Source organism: Salmo salar, chromosome ssa16 (assembly GCF_905237065.1).
Source record: "Salmo salar chromosome ssa16, Ssal_v3.1, whole genome shotgun sequence".
NCBI lineage: Eukaryota > Metazoa > Chordata > Actinopteri > Salmoniformes > Salmonidae > Salmo > Salmo salar.
Window position 1 is genome coordinate 48300632 of NC_059457.1, and position 21196 is coordinate 48321827.

Genomic DNA, 21196 nt, shown 5'->3' on the forward strand with positions numbered 1-21196 from the left:
CTCAGCCACACTCACAATGATGCTTATTTTCTAAAATGTCCTCTCTGTTTGCTCTCTGCAGTTGATAACCAAAGTAATAAGTCCACGTTCATGCAACATTCTCAGGATACCTCTGTTGACAAGGAACCATCTTGTGTCTTACGTCTTCAACTTCACTCCTTTCTTCCACTCTTCTCAACGCCTCCGGATAGGAGACATGCTGGACAGCCCTCATTCTTGCCACCTCCATCTCCTTCACCTTAACAGGACACCACAATTGCAGCATTTAGGCTCAGCTGGCATATAATACTCCTACTGTCTACATACACTTGACACATGATCATTTACATTTGTCACACTGCATGGGTTTGGGCACAAAGGCTCTCACAGGGAATTTCATATAACCCAAATACATGTGAGATGGGAGAGACGCTTCATCAAAAAACAATAAAATGGATGGAGTGGCTTCAGCACTCCATTTACCATGCAGGTCAGTCATTGTGCACCAACCGCTTGATCCAATTCTTCAGGTACAGAACCAGTCAAAAGTTTGGACACACCTACTCATTCCAGTTTTTTGTTTTTTTTACTATTTTCTAAATTGTTGAATAATAGTGAAGACATCAAGACTATTAAACAACACATATGGAATTATGTAGTAACCAAAAAAAAGTGTTAAACAAGTCAAAATGTATTTTATATTTGAGATTCTTCAAAGTAGCCACCCGTTGCCTTGATGACAGCTTTGCAGACTCTTGGCATTCTCTCAACCAACTTCATGAGGTAGTCACCTGGTAGTCACCTGGAACAGAACAGCCGCCATTTTCCCCATCAACGACGATCATGGCTACCTTCGGCTGCCTGTGTAACAGTGTAGGTTCCGTCCCTCTCTTCGCCCCAACCCGGGCTCGAACCAGGGACCCTTGCACACATCAACAACTGACACCCACCGAAGCATCGTTACCCATCGCGCCACAAAAGCCACGGCCCTTGCAACGCAAGGGGAAACCCTACTTCAAGTCTCAGAGCGAGTGACGTCACTGATTGAAATGCTATTAGCGCGCACCACCACTAACTAACTAGCCATTTCACATCGGTTACACCTGCTTGCTGTCTCTGTTCACCTATTACATTCCACCCCTTGCCACTCCTGTCATTGAAATCTTTGGCGTGGCAAGACAACTGTTTCCTAGAGTAAAGTGAGGCGGGCTCTGGCTTTGTACATGATATAATGGTTAAATGCAGCAAAACCCCTGTATGTTCTGTGTCAAAAGCAGCTGGTTTATGATTTTACTACTGAAATAAAAGATCCCAGAAAAGTTTACATTTTCACAAAAAGCTTATTTCTCTCAAATTTTTGCCACAAATTAGCTTACATCATTGTTAGTGAGCATTTATCCTTTGCCAAGATAATCCATCCACCTGACAGGTGTGGCATATCAATAAGCTGATTAAACAGCATTATCATTACACAGGTGCACCTTGTGCTGGGGACAATAAAAGGCCACTCTAAAATGTTCAGTTTTGCCACACAAAACAATGCCACAGATGTCTCAAATTTTGAAGGAGCATGTAATTGGTATGCTGACTGCAGGAATGTCCACCAGAGCTGTTGCCAGAGAATTGAATTTCTCTACCATAAGCCACCTCCAACGTTATTTTATAGAATTTGGCAGAACGTCCAATCGGCCTCACAATCGCAGACCACGTGTATGGCGTCATTTGGGCGAGCCGCTTGCTGATGTCAATGTCGTGAACAGAGTGCCCCATGGTTGCGGTGGGGTATGGTCGGATCTATTGCAAGCAATCGTGGTATGGGCACGCATAAGCTACGGACAACAAACACTGCAATTTATCGATGGCAATTTGAATGCACAGAGATAGCGTGACGAGTTCCTGAGGCCCATTGTCGTGCCATTCATCCGTCGCCATCACCTCAAGTTTCAGCATGATAATACATGGCCCCATGTACTCCCGGTCATGTGAAATCCATAGATAAGGGCATATGAATGTATTTAAATTGACTGATTTCCTTATATGAACTGTAATTCAGTAAAATCTTTGAAATTGTTGCATGTGCCACTCCTTTTCACGTTCCCCCGCTCCAGTGCTCGACATTACCACTCTACTAACCACCGGTCTGGCAACCATTGTTTAGCATACCTGCTCCCCATCGTTAAACACACCTGGACTTCATCATTACCTTGATTACACTCCCTTTATTTAGCCCTCAGTAGCCTCGGTCATGATTGTTACGGTCGGTTCGATTCTCCTGTTTTGTTGATCTGCCTTTTTCTTATTATTAAACTCACCTTCTGCACCTGCTTCCTGACTCCCAGCGTATACGTTACAGAACACTGCCTCCCTATATGGAAGCAGCAGAAGAGAAAGACATCTCCCAGACGGTCGGCGAACTGGGACGCTTACTCCACCAACACCATGATCAGCTGGCGCAACTGGATTTCCTCCATGTCCTCCAATGCCTCGACACCACCCGAGAGGATTCACCTCCAACTAGCGGAGGGCTCCTCGCAGCGAGCCAGCCCCCCAGCCTATGAAGCAGTCCGCCCAGGGAAGCAATGCCCGACTGTCCCTCCCGGAAAAGTATGATGCGACTCCATCCAATGCCGTGGCTTCCTACTCCAGTGCTCCTTCTATTTCACCCATCAGATGGGAGCCCCCAGCACTGAGAGGTTCAAGGTTGCCACGGTCCTTTCCCTGCTGACTGGGTGGGCGTTAGTCATCTGGGAGAGAGGAGAGGAAGAGCTGGGTTCCTATGAGAGGTTCATAGCTCTGTTCAGGGTGGTCTTCAGAGAGGGGGGTGGGAGACTATTCCAACTCCAGCATGGTGCCCAGACCCCTTCGGAGTACGCCCTCATCTTCCGGAATTTGGCAGCCTCCAGCGGATGGACGGAGTTGGTGCTCCGCACCCTATTCTGAAGAGGAATGCGCGAGGAGGTTTCCTTTCCTTGGACGCGCTCGTCGCGATGGCCATCCGTCTGGACAACCTTCTTTGGGAGCGCTGGCGCACCACTCGCCTCTCGCCCTCCTCCTTTGGGGGTCCTAAAGCAGAGCCTGAACCCATTTAGTTAGGGGCCACACACCTCTCTGTGGCAGAGCGGAGTCGTCGTCGGAGACAGCTGGGGCTTTGTTCCTATTGCGGCCTGGAGGGGCACCAGCTTCAGCAGTGTCTGGTGCATCCTAACCCGGGGTCCACAGGAGCAGAGGGGCGGCTCCGTGATCATCTGTCTCCCGGGGTAGGCATGATTATTCCATCATCGCTTTCCGCCAAACCATTCCTGGTTTCCATTTCACTGGCTGGCTGTCCCTCATGTGTTGTCTCTATAGCCGCAGTGAATTTCATCGACCAGGCCACCTCCCTGAAAATCATCTCGTACCCGCTCTCCTCTCCTTAATCGACCATTGGGATCCGGCACAATCACACACATCACAGTACTAGTCACCCTCACCGTGGGATCCATGCTCCAAGAAAGCCTTCCCTTCCTCATCATCACTGCACCGTACACTAAGCATCTTCGGCCTCCCGTAGCTCCAACGTCATGACCCCACCATCTCCTAGTTGAGGATGAAAATCACCACCTGGGCACTCGGATGCGGGAAGACCTGCTTTCTCTTACCCTGTGGTTCCACGTCGGTTGAGAGTCCTGTGGTTGCCTTCCAGCCCGACATCCCGGAAGTTTACCAGGATCTCCGGGAATTTTTCTCCAAGGTCCGCGACACCTGTCGCCCATTCACCTCCCCTGCATCGGCAGGCTTCTTCTTCGTGGCCAAGAAGGACGGAGATCTACATCCGTGCATCGATTACAGAGGCCTCAATTCCATCACCACCAGGTAGTGCTACCCTCTTCAAATTGGTGCCGGCCATTATCGAACAGCTCCGCGGTGCCTGTTTTTTTTCCTAAACTGGACCTGCAGAGTGCCTACAATCTGATCCGCATCCGGGAAAGGGATGAATGGAAAATGAACTTCAGCATGATATATGGCCACTACGAGTACTTGGTGATGCTTTATAGATTAGCCAATGCTTCGTCGGTGTTCCAGGCATTCATGAACGAGATGTTCCGGGACATGCTCGGGCGCCAGGTGGTCATGTATATCGACATCCTGGTCTCCTCGGCCACCTTGGATGATCACATCGCCCACGTTTGAGTAGTCCTGGGACACCTACTGGAGAACTGCCTGTATGTGAAAGCTGAGAAGTGCCAGTTCCATCAGGTCACTGTCTTCTTGATTAACCAGATCAGCCCGCAGGGGGTGACGGTGGATGAGAGGAAGGTCGAGGCAGTCTGGTCATGGCCGGTCACAACCACTGCAAAGGGGCTACAACGTTTTTGGGGGTTTGCCAAATTCTACCGCTGCTTCATTAAAAACTTTGGCTCCATCGCCTCTCCCCTCACCTCTCTCCTCAAGGGTGGTCCCCGTAAGTTGGTGTGGAGTCCTGCAACCAATGAGGCCTTCCGCCTACTGAAGGGGGGTTTCACCTTCTCCCCGTTGCTGAAACACCCAGATCCTACGCTGCCCTTCGTGGTGAAGGTGGACGCTTTTGAAGTGGGCATGGGGGCCGTCCTGTGCCAACGCCAAGGTAACCCACAGAAATTGTATCCATGTGCCTACACCTCACCAACCATCGGAACCTGGAGTACATACGGACAGGGAGATGGCTGAACCCACACCAAGCAAGGTGGACCCATGTCTTCACTAGATTTACCTTCACCTGGTCATATCGCTCAGGTTCAAAGAACATCAAAGCCCTGTTCCGTCTCCACGATTCGGGAGATGTTCCTGTTCTGAGTGTGTCCATCATTCCTCCCTCCCGAGTCATTGCCCCCGTGCTTTGGGATGTAGACATGGACATCCGCCAGGCTCTGGAGAGGGAACCCGCGCCTGCTACCTGCTTTCCGGAGCGCACCTACGTCCCCACAGGGGTAAGAGATTGGCTGTTGACCTGGGTGCACACATCACTCGCCACTGGACACCCAGGTATCACCCGCACCATTCAATCCATTACCGCCATGTACTGTCGGCCTACCTTGGCGCAGGATGTCGCCAGCTATGTCAACTGCTGCTCCGTACATGCCCAAACCAAATCTCCCCAGCACGCTCCAGCATGGAAACTCCTTCCCTTTCCCGTACCTCAGCGGCCTTGGTCCCATCTGTCCATACATTTTGTTACTGATCTTACCCCATCTGATGGTTCCACCGCTATTATGGTTGTTGTGGACAGATTGTCAAAATCCTGCCGTTTTATCCCTCTCTCTGGTCTCACTACCGCTCTCCAGGTCGCTGAGGCACTGTTTCAGCAAGTCTTCCGGAGGACATCGTCTCTGACGGTGGCCTTCAATTCACGTTGCGGGTATGGAGAGCCTTCATGGAGAAGCTGGGGGCCACGGCCAGTCTCACATCTGGGTACCGGCCTCAGTCCAACAGGCAGGTGGATAGGATCAACTAGGAGCTGGGGAAATATCGGGGACACCAGACCTGGTTTTCATAGCTGATTTTGATAAAGTATGACTGGAGTTTATATATAAATGCCTAGAATATTTCAATTTTGGGGAATCTCTTATAAAATGGGTTAAAATTATGTATATTAACCCTACGTGTAAAATAGTAAATAATGGCTACATCTCAGAAAGTTTTAAACTATCTAGAGGAGTAAAACAAGGTTGTCCACTATCGGCATATCTATTTATTATTGCCATCAAAGTGTTAGCTGTTAAAATTAGATCAAGCAATAATATTAAGGGATTAGAAATCCGTGGCTTAAAAACTAAGATGTCATTGTACGCTGATGATTCATGTTTACCAATTAAATGGTCTGACGGAGATGTGGACATACTCGGTATACAAATCCCAAAAGAAAGAAATGATCTCACTCCAATACATTTTTATAGAAAGTTAGCAAAAATAGATAAGATCCTGCTACCATGGAAAGGAAAATACCTGTCTATTTGTGGAAAAATCACCCTGGTTAACTCTTTAGTCATATCACAGTTTACCTATTTGCTTATGGTTTTGCCTACACCTAGTGACCTGCTTTTTAAATTATATGAACAAAAAGTATTCAATTTTATTTGGAACAGCAAGCCAGACAAAATTAAAAGGGCCTATTTATATAATGAATATGAATTCGGAGGGCAGAAATAATTAAAGCATTGGACCTCTCACTAAAGGCATCAGTCATACAAAAGTTATACTAAATCCAAACTGGTTCTCTAGTAAATTGGTAAGAATGTCTAATCCTATTGTCACGCCCTGACCAGAGAGAGCCCTTGGTTCTCTATTGTATAGTAGGTCAAGGCGTGACTAGGGGGTGTTCTAGGTTTATTATTTCTATGTTGGTGAGCTTGGTATGGTTCCCAATTAGAGGCAGCTGGTAATCGTTGCCTCTAATTGGGGATCCTATTTAGGTAGCCTTTTTCCCACCTGTGTTTTGTGGGATATTGTTTTAAGTTAAGTGCATGTATCACCGCTGATGTCACGGTTCGTTGATTGTTTACTTGTTTTGTTTGGAAGTTCGCACTAAATAAAGATGTGGAACTTTAATCACGCTGCGCCTTGGTCCGTCTCTCCACACATCCGTGACACCTATGTTTAAGATGGGCCTTTTTCCCTTTATTCAGATTGCACCTGCTCACTTTCGGTTGTTTGAAAAAGAAATAATCTCCAAGGTATCATTATTTTTTAAACAAGCATTAGAAAGTTGGTTGCAATTTCAGTTTAATCCACCTGAAAATATAGAACAAATAATACAACAAATATTGTGGTTAAACTCAAATATACTAATTGATAAAAAAAAACGTATTTTTCAAAGAAGTGTTTAAAAAAGGTATACTTTTAGTGAATGATATCATAAATAGGACTGGTGGAGTTATGTCACACATCCAGCTAACAGACATATGGAAATGTCTGCTCTACCCAAAATTACAACCAATTAACTGCAGCATTGCCACAAAAATGGAAGAGGCAAGTAGAAGGGGGAAAAAGTAAGGAACTTGTATGTCGGCCCTGTATTAAAGAACATAAATGGTTAAAGAAAAGTGTGATAAAAATAAAAACATATACCGATTTAATTTAAGGACAAAAAAATAGACAGCTGTGCCATATAAATTGCAAAATAGTTGGGAAGAGATTTCCGATGTGTCCATTCCATGGCACATGGTTTATGAATTGATACGCAAATGTATTATTATAAATTACTATTCAAAATTCTTGCAACCAATAGAATGTTATATATATATATATATATATGGGGGATACAATCTTCCCAGCTCTGCAGATTCTGCTGTGAGGAGGCAGAGTCAATAGATCATTTATTTTGGTATTGTCCATATGTAGCTCGTTTTTAGTCACAGGTCCAGGAATGGCTGAAGAATTGCAACATTTGCCTAGAACTAACGCTGCAGATAGCAACACTGGGTAATTTGAAAAGCCATAGTCAATCAATCAGTAATATAATAATTATTTTAGCAAAAATGTTAATTTTAATTTACAATCTGTAGAAGGGTTCAATACTTTTGTGAAGCATCACTGCACAGTTGAAAAATATATGGCAAATAGAAATCCAAAATGGATGATGTTGAGAGATAGATGGGAGGGGTTGAATGGAGCTGATGGGTGGGACTAATAACAAGATAACCAATGTAAAACATACGGGGTCTGTAAATTGTATATAGGTTCAGAACTTTTGGGAAATAGCACAGTTACAAATAGAAATCAAACTGGATGGACATCAGAAATAGAGGAAGAACTAAAAACAAACAAAATATAACTATTGTAAAATAGATTGTGTCTGTAAAATGTGTATAAGATATATAAACTGAAGGTAGAAGCCTAAGTGTTTATTGCTTTACTCCAATTGGGGGAAGGGTGGTAGGGTTTGCAGGGAATAATAATGGTATATTCAAAAAAAAAAGTATGTCTGTCTATATAGGTATGTGTATGTGTATATGTATGTATATGGATATATATATTTACCCAAAAAATATATGCGGGATTGGAAATGATGCAGACAATTACATTGATGGAAGCAACATTCTTTCCGCAATATTAAGCTGATCCACCCCTTAAAAACAAAAACAAAAAGGAGCTGGGGAGGTTACTTAGGAGTCTCTGCCAAGACCGGAAGGAGGAGTGGGCCCGGTTCCTTCCCTAGGTGGAGTACGCCCAGATCTCACTTTGTTACTCCTTCACTGGGCTGACTCCCAGTGTGTCCTGGGATATCACCTGACCCTGGCCCCCCAAGGCTGACCGGAGTCCCTGCGGTGGACGAGTGGTTCAAGAGCTCAGAGGAGTTTTGGAATGCTGCCCACGTAAGGCTCCAGTGCCATCCGCTGCCAGAAGGAGCAGGCGGACTGCCACCGCAGTGAGGTTACCATGTTCCATCCTGGTGATTTGTGTCTGGCCCTCCACCAGGAACCTCCCACTCCGCCTGCCTTGCCATAAGCTGAGCCCCCGGTTTGTGGGGTCCTTCAATGTCCTTCCGGAGGATCAACGAGGTAACATATTGTTTACAACTCCCCATCAACTACTGGATTTCACCCTCTTTTCATGTTTCCCTCCTCAGGCCGGTGGTTCTGGTTGCCTGGCTGGTACCGCCCCCCGCGATACCCCTCCACCTCCCCTGGACATCGATGGGAACCCTGACTATGTTGTCAGGTCCCTCCTGGACTCCCGACGTTGTTGGGGTTGGCTCCAGTACCTGGTGGACTGGGAGGGGTGCAGCCCAGAGGTGTGCGTCGTCCTGTGGCTGGAGCCGTGCATCAGGGGGGTGGTACTGTCACGCCTACTCCTGCTCATCCGCTCCAGCGCTTGACGTCGCCGGTCTACTAACTGGCAACCATCATTACGAACACCTGCTCCCCATCGTTACGCAAACCTGGACTTCATCATCACATTGATTACTCTCCCTTTATTTAGCCCTCAGTCATCAGGCACTATTGGTTTTGTCATGTTCAATACTCTTCTCCTGTTTTCCTGTTTTGTTGATCTGCCTTTTTATTACTATTAAACTCACCTTCTGCACCTGCTTCCTGATTTCCAGCGTATATGTTACAGCATGTAGCATTTCTTTTTGTTTAGTATAGAATAGATATGATATATACGTTGGGGCACAAACTATAGGACTGAACACAATAAGTTGCACTTTGTCCTCTACACGTATGAAAATGGCTTTTAGATGGTCATACTATCTGTTGATAAGCAACTGATTGCTAAGGTTATGGTTTAGAATAAGGGTTAGGATAAGGTTTAAGGATAGGGTTAGGGTTAAGTTTAGGGTTATATATTTGAAATTTACTGATAGTCTGTAGAGCATCTACATTTTACTTTGACATTTTCATAATTTAGCCGACGGTCTTATCCAGAGCGACTTACAGTTAGTGCATTCATCTTAAGATGAATATCAGGTCTCTATCTCCAGCTTAGTAACCATAACTTGGGCTTTTCTTACTCCTTTTTCATATAACCTAATCTCTTCTCCATTCGCTAGGACTTCTAATTTCTTTACTGAACCATATGCAACCTCTATGCCCTCTCCCCTACTAATGTGGTAGGCCCTAGTCATCACGTTAACTTCCTGTTCTTCATATATCGGCCAGTACAGCTCATCTATGTCAGTTCCATTTCCTGTCTGTTCTCATAGAAACCCTGTTGCTATACTTCTATTTGCTACCACATTAATCTCTTCTCTTAGATTGAATAACTCATCAGCCAATTAAATTAGGACATGTTGAGTTAAATAACTACCCTATTAAAATCTTAATCCTTAAAAAAGAAAATTGAATTCCTCCTGTGCTTTTATCCAGCAACCCACTAGGCCTGAACACTCACAATAATTATTTATACTCTCTCACTTACTGTACACATATAATCACCTCGCGCAATATCTTCCTATCTTTTACCACTTCAACGCCCACATAGAGCAAGCCAGATGTTATAACAAGAGCAAGCAGAAAGCGAAAGCAAAGTTTCAGACTACTCATCCACTTCTTGTGCTTTAGCACCCTCCTCTGCTCTTCCCATTCAGGATGTTTCTTTTCTAAGAATTCCAAGGACCCCTCAACTCCATATCCCCCACCTGTTCTTCTTTGAGACAGGATGGTCATCTTTGGGGTCGTCTGGGTCGAGCACTTTCCTGAAGATTTATACCAACACAGGTTGCTTAGGAACAAGCCGCTGCTCTCAGTTCTTGGCTTGCCCACTGAACCTGCCACCGCCAAAGAAGACCGCTGACACCCCTATTTATAATTTGAACAGGTAGACATCCAGTTTCTTGTTCACTTCATGCGTCAATCTAATGAACATAATTTTTTTTTAAATCCGTCAGTTTAAAGAAGAGATAATTTAAGCTAGAGATATAATTTTGCATGGACTGCATCTCAATCCACTGCATCCGCCTATGTTGCCCTTCCGCATCTGCAGTGGAAAGTGGCAGAGCTACAGCCTGTTTGTCAGACCAAGAGACATCCCGAAAATCAGTCTTCTCACGATAATGTCTGTAGGGTCCGAACGGTTTGGCCTACAAACTATTATGACAACGGGACTCGTCTGATGTCGATGTGCCAACTTCTGTTTGGTAGCGTCCAAACCGTTTGGGATACAAACTAATATGGGGGAGACTCTCACGAGTACAATAGTGTTCTCCGCTTTGCTATAAACCTCCCACAAGTGTCACAGGACTCGTCTGAAGGTAATCCATACAAATGAATGGAAGTATGGAGGTTGTTTTGCGTCAACAAAAATAATGCGTGTCCAAAAAAACTAAAATATTTGTGAGCTTTCTTATGTCTCCTAGATATAGGACAGAAACTTCAAAACCCTATTAATGACAAAGAAAAAAACAGGATTTTAGAAATGTTTGCAGATGTGGCTCAGTTGGTAGAGCATGGTGTTTGCAATGGTGTTTGCAATGCCAGGGTTGTGGGTTCAATTCCCACGGTGGGCCAGTACGGGGGAAAAAAATTATGAAATGAAATGTATAGATTCACTACTGTAAGTTCCTCTGGATAAGAGTATCTGCTAAATGACTAAAATGTAAAAAAAAAACATAAATACCTTATTCAGACCCTTTGCTATGAGACTTGAAATTGAGCTCAGGTGCACCCTGTTTCCATTGATCATCATTGAGGTGTTTCTACAAGTTGATTGGAGTTGACCTGTGGTAAATTAAATTGATTGGACAGTATTTGGAATGGCACACACCAGTCTATATAAGGTTCCACAGTTGACAGTGCATGTCAGAACAAAAACCAAGCCATGAGGTTAAAAGTACTTGTTACATTTTAAATGCTTAGCAGGACAGAAAATTGTCAAATTCATGCACTAATCAAGAGAACATCCCTGGTCATCCCTATTACCGATGATCTGGTGGACTGACTAAACACAAAGGCTCCATTTGTAAATGGTGTCTGAGTGTTGGAGTGTGCCTCTGGCTATCCGTAAATGTAAAAAACCATAACAATTGTTCCGTCTGGTTTGCTTAATATAAGGAATTTTTAATGATTCATACTTTTACTTTTACGTTTCATACTTAAGTATATTTTAGCAATTACATTTACTTTTGATAGTTAAGTATATTTAAAACCAAATACTTTTAGACTTTAACTAAAGTCGTTTTTTACTGGCTGACTTTTACTTGAGTCATTTTCTATTAAGGTATCTTTACTTTTACTCAAGAATGACAATTGGGTACTTTCTGCACAACTGTGTGTGTCACAGATCTGGTGAGCAATCTGATTGTTTTCAATGAAGGGGATATGCACTATACAAACAATAACAAAGTATAATACTACACAGAAGGTGTGGCCTAGTGACACTCTAAATGCAAAACATAAACAAATATCTGGACCATCAACATTCCTTTGACATTAGCTTTACAAAATCCCCAAATTTTTTGTTGTTCAATTTCCCATAACACTACCTCTGAGAAAGAAGGACAACATTACACAGATAATGGGAAGAACAAACACTGTCAGCTGAAATGGCTGGTAAGTACAGCAGCAACTACAAAATTGCCACTTATGTTTTGGACATTTACAGGGGTTTTCAAATCATTTTCAAGGTTGCTTAATATTGTTTATGTACTGCATGTTCCATCCTTACATTTGGATATTGAGATACAGTATATTACTAATGATGCAAATATAACTGTTACCACTGTAACCAAAAGGCTCAGAGTTATGATAAATAGAAGTAGAGATAGTATGCTTGAGTCCTTAAAAAAATAGAAATAGGCATCTGAACTGTACTGACAGTACAGCTGTACTGGAACTGATTAGGGGGGTGAAGTACCATATAGGTATGATACAGTACAATACTGTATAAGCCTTGGTTTTGGCAAATATCTATTGATTTTGAGGGCCCCCCCCAGACAGGAAGAAGTTCACAAAGGGTATTACCTCGATGGACATAGTTTTACTAAAAGTTATCCCTGACATTGTATAGAAATGTCTTGCTATGATCATAGCTACTCTACTTTGAACAAGCATAGCAGGTCTGTGTCTTCCTATCAGGCTTTGCAATTTGCACCTCGTGATTTTTGTGAAATATTTCTGAGTATTTGACATCTTTCGGAAATGTCAATATAATATTCACACTAACTGTCTAGCTCCCCAAGCTGGTCAGCCCGTGTCAGTAACAGTGGGTGTTGTATGGAAGTTGAAATTGGATCCTCCACCACCACAACCGCCACGACTTACAGGTGGGTCATTCCACAATCCACAGCATTATTGAAACAACAGATTCAAAAGTTGTTTTTTTCAAACTATATTACAACGTATTACAATGTAAAGTGCATTGAGCATCTGGTAAAGTGCTATACAGTACATACAATCAATTCTAAATATTATTATTATTAGTGTCTGCATTGTGTCTCCAATTATGTGAGAGGGGAAAACATGTAGGTGACTTTCAGTCCTTTCTCTGTCCCTCTCTCCAGTATGGGCCACACTTGTGTTCACTGTTATAACTGTTGCCCGGATCGTCATAGGTCAGTTACAGGCTAGAACCCATTTCTGTTTAGACATGCATTAGACACCCCCCCCCCCCATTCAATCCTGTTACCTCCATCATATTGTTTATTACCACCTAAAGTGTTTATTTCCATACATAGGTGTCATGTACAGAAATGATTGCCCCCAGCAACCATACATCCCCAGCTACCTGCAAGGGATGGCCATCTTCAACCTGATTATGACAACATGGATGTCGTTCCCCTGGGACCCAGAGGGGAGGGGGCAGCAGACCCCAAAGAGCTGTATCTGTGTCTCACTGCAGCTCTGGTTGGCTTTGTCAGGGTTCTGTTGGATCATTGCTGGTGAGAGAAAGTACTGCTGTAGAAACATGAACACAAGGTAGAGGGCTGTAATTGTTTTGTTTCATTATCAACACATTTCAAGTTTTAAAAAAGTCAGTACTTTTAAGTAATTCACAAAACATAAAATATATTTTCAGGTCTGTATATTGTTCATATAAATTTAATTGAAACGTATTGTTTTCTGGTTTGCTTAATATATGGAATTTAAAAGTATTAATACTTTTGATACTTAATTATATTTAAAACCAAATACTTTTAGACTTTTACTCAAGTAGTATTTTACTGGCTGACTTTCACTTTTACTTGAAACATTTTCTATTAATGTTTCTTTACTTTTACTTAAGTGTGACAACTGGGTACTTTTTCCACCCCTGTGAGTGTCACAGATCAGGTGAGCAATCTGATTGCTTACAATGATGGGGGAAATATGCACTATACAAACAAAACAAACAATGACAAAGTATAATACTACACAGAAGGTGTGGCCTAGTCACGTTCTACAGGTCTGTATATTGTCAATATAAATGTAATTGAAACATGATATTGTTTTCTTTATGACCTATTTGTCAAAACTGTCTGCAGGAAATGTGTGGATCTTCTCTATATACCAACCCAACTACGACCCGACCCGTTCAGATGGCCAGTACTGCAACAAGACCCTGTACACGTTTGCCTTCTGGAACGCAGTGCTTGAAAACTTGGCTTTGGGAGCGATGCTAGCTAACTGCTGCAAAGGTCTGTTCTGTGGCATTCTGCTAAATGGACAACCACAGCCAGACAGAGACTTCCACAGGAATGTCTGAAGGAGGGATGGAACGTCTGAAGGAGGGATGGAATGTCTGAAGGAGGGATGGAACGAGGCTCTTCTATCGTGCTCTTGTCTTCTTAGCTTCACCATAATTTTGTAAAAGCGGTACATTCTACTACTCTACGGGATGATTATGGTTTTAAAAAGCAGTTTTTGTGATACTTTCTCTTAGCTATGTGTGTTTTGCATCCACACACAACACCCTGCAATAGGTACTGTTCATATAACACTGTTTTCCTGTTGTCCTATTTTTTGGTGATAAAGAAAATCATTTAAAAGTTGTTGCTGATGAATGTATAGGTTTTAATATACACTGAGTGTACAAAATGTTAGGAACACCTTCATTAGTTGCAATCCCTTTTGCCCTCAGAACAGCATCACTTCATCGGGGCATGGACTCTACAAGGTGTCGAAAGCGTTCAACAGGGATGTTGGCTCATGTTGACTCCAATGCTTCCCACAGTTATGTCAAGTTGGCTGGATGTCCTTTGGGTGGTAGCCCATTCTTGATACACACAGGAAACTGTTGAGCGTGGAAAACCCAGCAGCATTGCAGTTCTTGACACAACCAAACAGGTTCGCCTGGCACCTACAATCATACCCCATTCAAAGGGGCTTAAATATTTTGTCTTGCCCTAACATTCCATCTTCAACCTGACTCCTCCCCTTTATCTACACTGATTGAAGTGGATTTAAATTGTGACCTCAATAATGGATCATATCTTTCACCTGGATTCACCTGGTCAGTCTCATGGAAAGAGCCGGTGTTCCTAATGTTTTGTACACTCAGTGTATTTTGACATTGGTTAAATTGTATTATATCAAGGAATATATACAGGTAACTGCCAGGATGACGGCATCACTTGAGTAAATGAGGGATACAAAGTACACTGCTCAAAAAAATAAAGGGAACACTTAAACAACACAATGTAACTCCAAGTCAATCACACTTTTGTGAAATCAAACTGTCCACTTAGGAAGCAACTCTGATTCACAATACATTTCACATGCTGTTGTGCAAATGGAATACACAACAGGTGGAAATTATAGGCAATTAGCAAGACACCCCCAATAAAGGAGTGGTTCTGCAGGTGTGGACCACAGACCACTTCTCAGTTCCTATGCTTCCTGGCTGATGTTTTGGTCACTTTTGAATGCTGGCGGTGCTTTCACTCTAGTGGTAGCATGAGACGGAGTCTACAACCCACACAAGTGGCTCAGGTAGTGCAGCTCATCCAGGAAGGGACTTCAATGCGACCTGTGACAAGAAGGTTTGCTGTGTCTGTCAGCGTAGTGTCCAGAGCATGGAGGCGCTACCAGGAGACAGGCCAGTACATCAGGAGACATGGAGGAGGCTGTAGGAGGGCAACAACCCAGCAGCAGGACCGCTACCTCCGCCTTTGTGCAAGGAGGAGCAGGAGGAGCACTGCCAGAGCCCTGCAAAATGACCTCCAGCAGGCCACAAATGTGCATGTGTCTGCTCAAACAGTCAGAAACAGACTCCATGAGGGTGGTATGAGGGCCCGACGTCCACAGGTGGGGGTTGTGCTTACAGCCCAACACCGTGCAGGACGTTTGGCATTTGCCAGAGAACACCAAGATTGGCAAATTCGCCACTGGCGCCCTGTGCTCTTCACAGATGAAAGCAGGTTCACACTGAGCACGTGACAGACGTGACAGAGTCTGGAGACGCCGTGGAGAACGTTCTGCTGCCTGCAACATCCTCCAGCATGACCGGTTTGGCGGTGGGTCAGTCATGGTGTAGGGTGGCATTTTTTGGGGGGCTGCACAGCCCTCCATGTGCTCGCCAGAGGTAGCCTGACTGCCATTAGGTACCGAGGTGAGATCCTCAGACCCCTTGTGAGACCATATGCTGGTGCGGTTGGCCCTGGGTTCCTCCTAATGCAAGACAATGCTAGACCTCATGTGGCTGGAGTGTGTCAGCAGTTCCTGCAAGAGGAAGGCATTGATGCTATGGACTGGCCCACCCGTTCCCCAGACCTGAATCCAATTGAGCACATCTGGGACATCATGTCTCGCTCCATCCACCAACACCACGTTGCACCACAGACTGTCCAGGAGTTGGCGGATGCTTTAGTCCAGGTCTGGGAGGAGATCCCTCAGGAGACCATCCGCCACCTCATCAGGAGCATGCCCAGGCGTTGTAGGGAGGTCATACAGGCACGTGGAGGCCACACACACTACTGAGCCTCATTTTGACTTGTTTTAAGGACATTACATCAAAGTTGGATCAGCCTGTAGTGTGGTTTTCCACTTTAATTTTGAGTGTGACTCCAAATCCAGACCTCCATGGGTTGATACATTGGATTTCCATTGATTATTTTTGTGTGATTTTGTTGTCAGCACATTCAACTATGTAAAGAAAAAAGTATTTAATAAGATTATTTCATTCATTCAGATCTAGGATGTGTTATTTTAGTGTTCCCTTTATTTTTTTGAGCAGTATATATTGAAAGCAGGTGCTTCCACACAGGTGTGGTTCCTGACTTAATTGAGCAGCAATTAACAGCCCGTCATGCATAACAATTCTACCATGGCTATGCCCTCATAGGATGACAATGCCCATCCACAGGACACGAGTGGTTACTGAATGGCTTAATGAGCATGAAAACAATGTAAGCCATATGCCATGGCTGTCTCAGTCACCAGACATCAACACATATGAACACTTATGGGAGATTCTGGAGCGGCGCCTGAGATAGCGTTTTCCACCACCATCAACAAAACACCAAATGATGGAATTTCTCATGGAAGAATGGTGTCGCACCCCTCCAACAGAGTTCCAAACACGGGAACTATGTTGGAATCCATGACAAGGTGCGTGGACACTGTTCTGGTGCCTCATGGTGGCCCAATGCCCTATTAAGACACTTTAAATTGGTGTTCCCTTTTTTGTTGCAATTACCTGTATATTACATACACCTACCGTTGATCCATGTTAATTAAAAGATACAGTATGTACCATGAAAAAAGTGCAACTGAAAATAGAGTCTATTGTCAACTGTCTGTCGAGCTGTCTTACAACGTAATAAAATACATCCCTCCATACATTTAAGTTACAGTAGCTAATGTTTTATAAAGATGATAGAACAGTTACAAAGAGACTAGTATTTAGCACATTTTATTAAAACTTTTAATAAACATATCACAAACATGTCACTATATTTCAAGCCATACAACAGTGTCCAAGACAATTATCATCCATTTCCTGTAGAGTTGTACTTTAACTCAATGTGAAAAATACTTTTGGGATATGAAAAAATCTAAGTGTATATTACAACCAAACCTTTCAGATAATTATTCAAATATTAAAAATGAAAAGAAACAAAAATCCTAATTAGATCATTATTTTATTAGTAACCAATTCTGCAAATGAACTGTGCAATGCATACTGCTATGTATATTTTACAGGGATTTCATTAGGCTTTAAATTGGGTTGACCATATTCTCAAATGGAAATTTCTGAAATTTTACCTTTGAAGGGAGACTTTACCTGATAAAAAGATGTTATGATTTATGACAGTGTTATTCAATTCCGGTCCTGGAATGCCAAACCATTTCAGTTTTTTGTTTCTACCTAGTAGTTAATTGCACTCACCTGGTGTCCCAAGTCTGAATTAGTCCCTGATTAGAAGGAGAGGATGAAAACCAGAAGCGTTTCAGCCCTCCAGGACCAGAGTTGAACAGCCTTGATATATGATGTATTGTATATGATGTTATCAATCTGAACATCATTCATAACAGCAATCACTCAGGGGATCAATATGTGATTTGGCACAGATTTCATCCTAAACGTAATACTGAAAGGGAGTGCAGCTTTATTGATGAATGATGAGCAATACGTAAATAACACGATATTGCACTTTTCATGTTGTGTGCATCCCGAGAAGGAAGGGAGAGCATAATGCTGTTTCCTCCTCTTTTTGGCCCTACCATGAGGGATGAAGTTTTACAAAAGGAGTGAGAGAGACAGGGAAAGTTCCAGAAAAAGTAGAGCATCAGTAGTCGTCAGCTGGAAGAGAGAAACAGAAGATGGGATTACCCACGGCTGAAACTGAAACAAGCCGATGAGGAAGAGGAGCATGCGATCCATTCCAATCGTAGGAAGATCAGAAAGAGGAGCATGCGATCCCATCCAATCATAGGAAGATCAGAAAACCAAATCAGGAAATGGCATCATGCAGGCATGCAGTGACAGTCAGATGGACGATTGCTTACTTTCTATCGTTAGGATGCAGGTGCTGGCGGCGGTGCCTCTGCTGTTGACAGCCTTGCACATGTACTCTCCCTCGTCCTCTGGGAAGGTCTCTGGCAGGTAGAGGCAGAATGTCTCTCCTCTCTCTATGTACTGATAGTCTTCACAGTCCTGGAGCATCTCCCCCTCAAACCACCAGGTCACCTCCGGCTTGGGCTCCCCGGTGATCTTCACTGTGAATCGCACTGGCTCGGCGTCCACCACCGATTGGTTCTTCAGGGGCTTCTTAAACCACGGAGCCCCCGACCTGGCGTGGTCTTCCTCATCCTCATAGGCTGCCGAGCTATTAATGATGCTTCCCTCTTCCTCCTCCTCATCTTCCCTTTTCTGACAAAGATATGACACATGATATAACATTTTTTATTTTTGGAAACCCTCCCTCCACTGAACTGTCATGCGTTATTAGAATGTCATGCGAGTCAGGGACGTCGTCAACAGTTTAACAACGAGAAACCCGATGATTGAACCCGATGAAAGAGGGATTTACTTTTTGGAGAGCGGCATCAATCTCTTGCTGCTCGAACTGCATCCTCTGAAGCTTCTGTTCGTCCACCCTCTTCCTTTCCTCCTCCTCTCTGGCTCTGGCCATTTGTTCAAACCGTGCGCGCATGTCCACCTTCTGTCTGAACGGAGCCTCCTCAGCCCCCTTCTCTGTGTCCTTTTTGCTTTCATCATCATCCTGAAAAAACAGTATAACATGATACAGACCGACGCATTTGGAGTTCCAATGCGATTCTGAAGGATCATGCTAAAATATATACCTCCTGGATCCTCTCTTCTTCCCTCTCTTTGATTTCCTCATCTACAGCCTTTCTCTTTGCTCTCACATCCTCAATCTTCTTCTGGATCTCCTCGTCTTTCAACTGCTTGATCTTCTCAAACTTGGACTTGAGGTTCTTGGCCTGGATGGAGCCGGTCCTCTTGAGTTTCTTCAGCTCCTCATACTCCTTACTTACTGTATCAGAGCTCTCATTCACCACATCCTTAGGAGAGAAACGCATATAGTGATAAGATTAGTTTTAAGGATACAGACAAAACAGAAGCATAGGCCTAATAATTTCAACACATAAGAAATTAGGCTGTATGCATCAAGTGTCTCAGAGTAAGAGTGCTGATCTAGGATCAGGTCAATGTTATCTTGTGATTATGGCATAAAAGGCTACACTGGTCCTAAATCAGTACTCCTACCCAGAGATACTTTATAAATATGGCCCCTGGTTCTCCTCATCTTGTTATCAATCTCTGCAGTTGGTAGTTCCATGCCAATATCCATGAGACTTCTCACGTGGGTCTTTAACAGCATTGTGAGACTGATACCATGTTGATGACTGACCTCTCCCATCTCTTGTCTGAGCTGTTCAAACTCCTGTTTCTCCTGCTCCATTTTCTTTTTGCGCGCCTCCACCTTGCACCTCCTATCGGCTTCCTCCTTCTGCTTTTGCAGCTCTTCAAAGTTCATCTCCAGTTTTCCAGGGTGCAATGCTTCCTGGGAGTCGCTCTTGACCATTCCGTCCTCATCCTCATCTAGCACCTACCGGCACACAAACACAGAGCATGGTGTCATTGACAATCTCACAATAAACCAATTAGAATCCATTCAAAGTTTGTTTGTCATATGCGCCAAATACAACAGGTGTAGACCTTATCGTGAAATGCTTACTTACAAGCCCTTAACCAACAAAAATAAGAGTTAAGAAAATATTTACTAAATAAATGAAAGTAAAAATAATAAAAAAGCTATACAATAAAATAACAATAACTAGGCTATATACAGGCGATATCGGTACCTAGTCAATGTGCGGGGGTACAAGTTAGTCGAGGTAATTGAGGTAATATGTCCATCTACTGTAGGTAGGGGTAAAGTGACTATGCATAGTAGGTGTTTCTTTTGTCCAGGTGGGAAAGGGGAGTGTGGAGTGCGATAGAGATTGTGTCATCTGTGGATCTGCTGGGGAGGTATGCGAATTGGAGTCAATAAGTCAGGTTACCTTGGCGTTCTTGGGCACAAGGACTATGGTGGTCTGCTTGAAACATGTAGGTATTACAGACTAGGTTAAGGACAGGTTGAAAATGTCAGTGAGGACACTTGCCAGTTGGTCAGCGCATGCTCTGAGTACGTGTCCTGGTAATCCATCTGGCCCTGCGGCCTTGTGAATGTTGACCTGTTTCAAGGTCTTACTCACATTGGCTACGGAGAGCGTGATCACACAGTTGTCCGAAACAGGTGGTGCTCTCATCCATGCTTCAGTGTTGCTCGCCTTGAAGAGTACATAGAAGTAATTTAGCTCGTCTGGTAGGCTCATGTCACTGGACAGCTCGTGCCTGGGCGTCCGTTTGAAGTCTGTAATAGTGTGCAAGCCCTGTCACATCCGACGAGTGTCAAAGCCGATGTCGTAGAATTCAATCTTAGTGCTGTATTGACACTTTGCCTGTTTGATGGTTCGTCGGAGGGCATAGCGGGATTTCTTATAAGCGTCCGGGTTTTAGTCCCGCTCCTTGAAAGTGGCAGATCTACCCTTTAACACAGTGAGGATGTTGCCTGTAATCCATGGCTTCTGGTTGGGATATGTATGTACGGTCAATGTGGGGACAACGTCATCAATGCACTTGTTGATGAAGCAGGTGACTGATGTAGTATAGTCCTCAATGCCTCAATGCCATTGGATGAATCCCGGAACATATTCCAGTCTATGCTAGCAAAACAGTCCTGTAGCTTAGCATTTGCGTCATCTGACAACTTCCATATTGAGCGAGTCACTGGTACTTCCTGCTTTAGTTTTTGCTTGTAAGCAGGAATCAG

The 21196-nt window shown here is 43.8% G+C and overlaps 2 protein-coding genes across 8 annotated transcripts in view; one reads left to right on the top strand and one right to left on the bottom strand.

The window, feature by feature from the left end:
* The first annotated feature begins 11858 nt into the window (after window positions 1–11858).
* LOC123727846 (transmembrane protein 272) lies at window positions 11859–15048 on the top strand. 2 transcript variants are annotated; one of them, XM_045697343.1, is made up of 5 exons: window positions 11867–11984; window positions 12605–12697; window positions 12935–12985; window positions 13109–13312; window positions 13895–15048. In XM_045697343.1, the coding sequence occupies exons 1-5, from the start codon at window positions 11978–11980 to the stop codon at window positions 14113–14115; spliced, it is 576 nt and encodes a 191-aa protein (XP_045553299.1). In that variant the 5' UTR covers window positions 11867–11977; the 3' UTR covers window positions 14116–15048. The 2 variants fall into 2 exon arrangements, with proteins under 2 accessions (XP_045553300.1, XP_045553299.1); XM_045697344.1 differs by lacking the exon at window positions 12935–12985 and having other exon boundaries at window positions 11859–11984.
* A 2198-nt stretch (window positions 15049–17246) lies between these two features.
* Window positions 17247–21196, bottom strand: part of LOC106574001 (nexilin) — a 29515-nt gene continuing 25565 nt past the window's right edge. For 4 of the 6 annotated variants that reach the window (XM_045697347.1, XM_045697350.1, XM_045697345.1 and 1 more), the window contains 6 exons: window positions 20580–20654; window positions 19730–19927; window positions 19158–19379; window positions 18884–19075; window positions 18360–18723; window positions 17247–18153 (listed from right to left, as the gene is read on the bottom strand). In XM_045697347.1, coding sequence (XP_045553303.1) covers window positions 18140–18153; window positions 18360–18723; window positions 18884–19075; window positions 19158–19379; window positions 19730–19927; window positions 20580–20654 — 1065 coding nt within the window. In that variant the 3' untranslated portion in view covers window positions 17247–18139. Of the gene's footprint in view, window positions 18154–18324; window positions 18724–18883; window positions 19076–19157; window positions 19380–19729; window positions 19928–20579; window positions 20655–21196 lie in introns of those variants that run through there. The other 2 variants (XM_014149492.2, XM_045697349.1) reach the window with 2 other exon arrangements.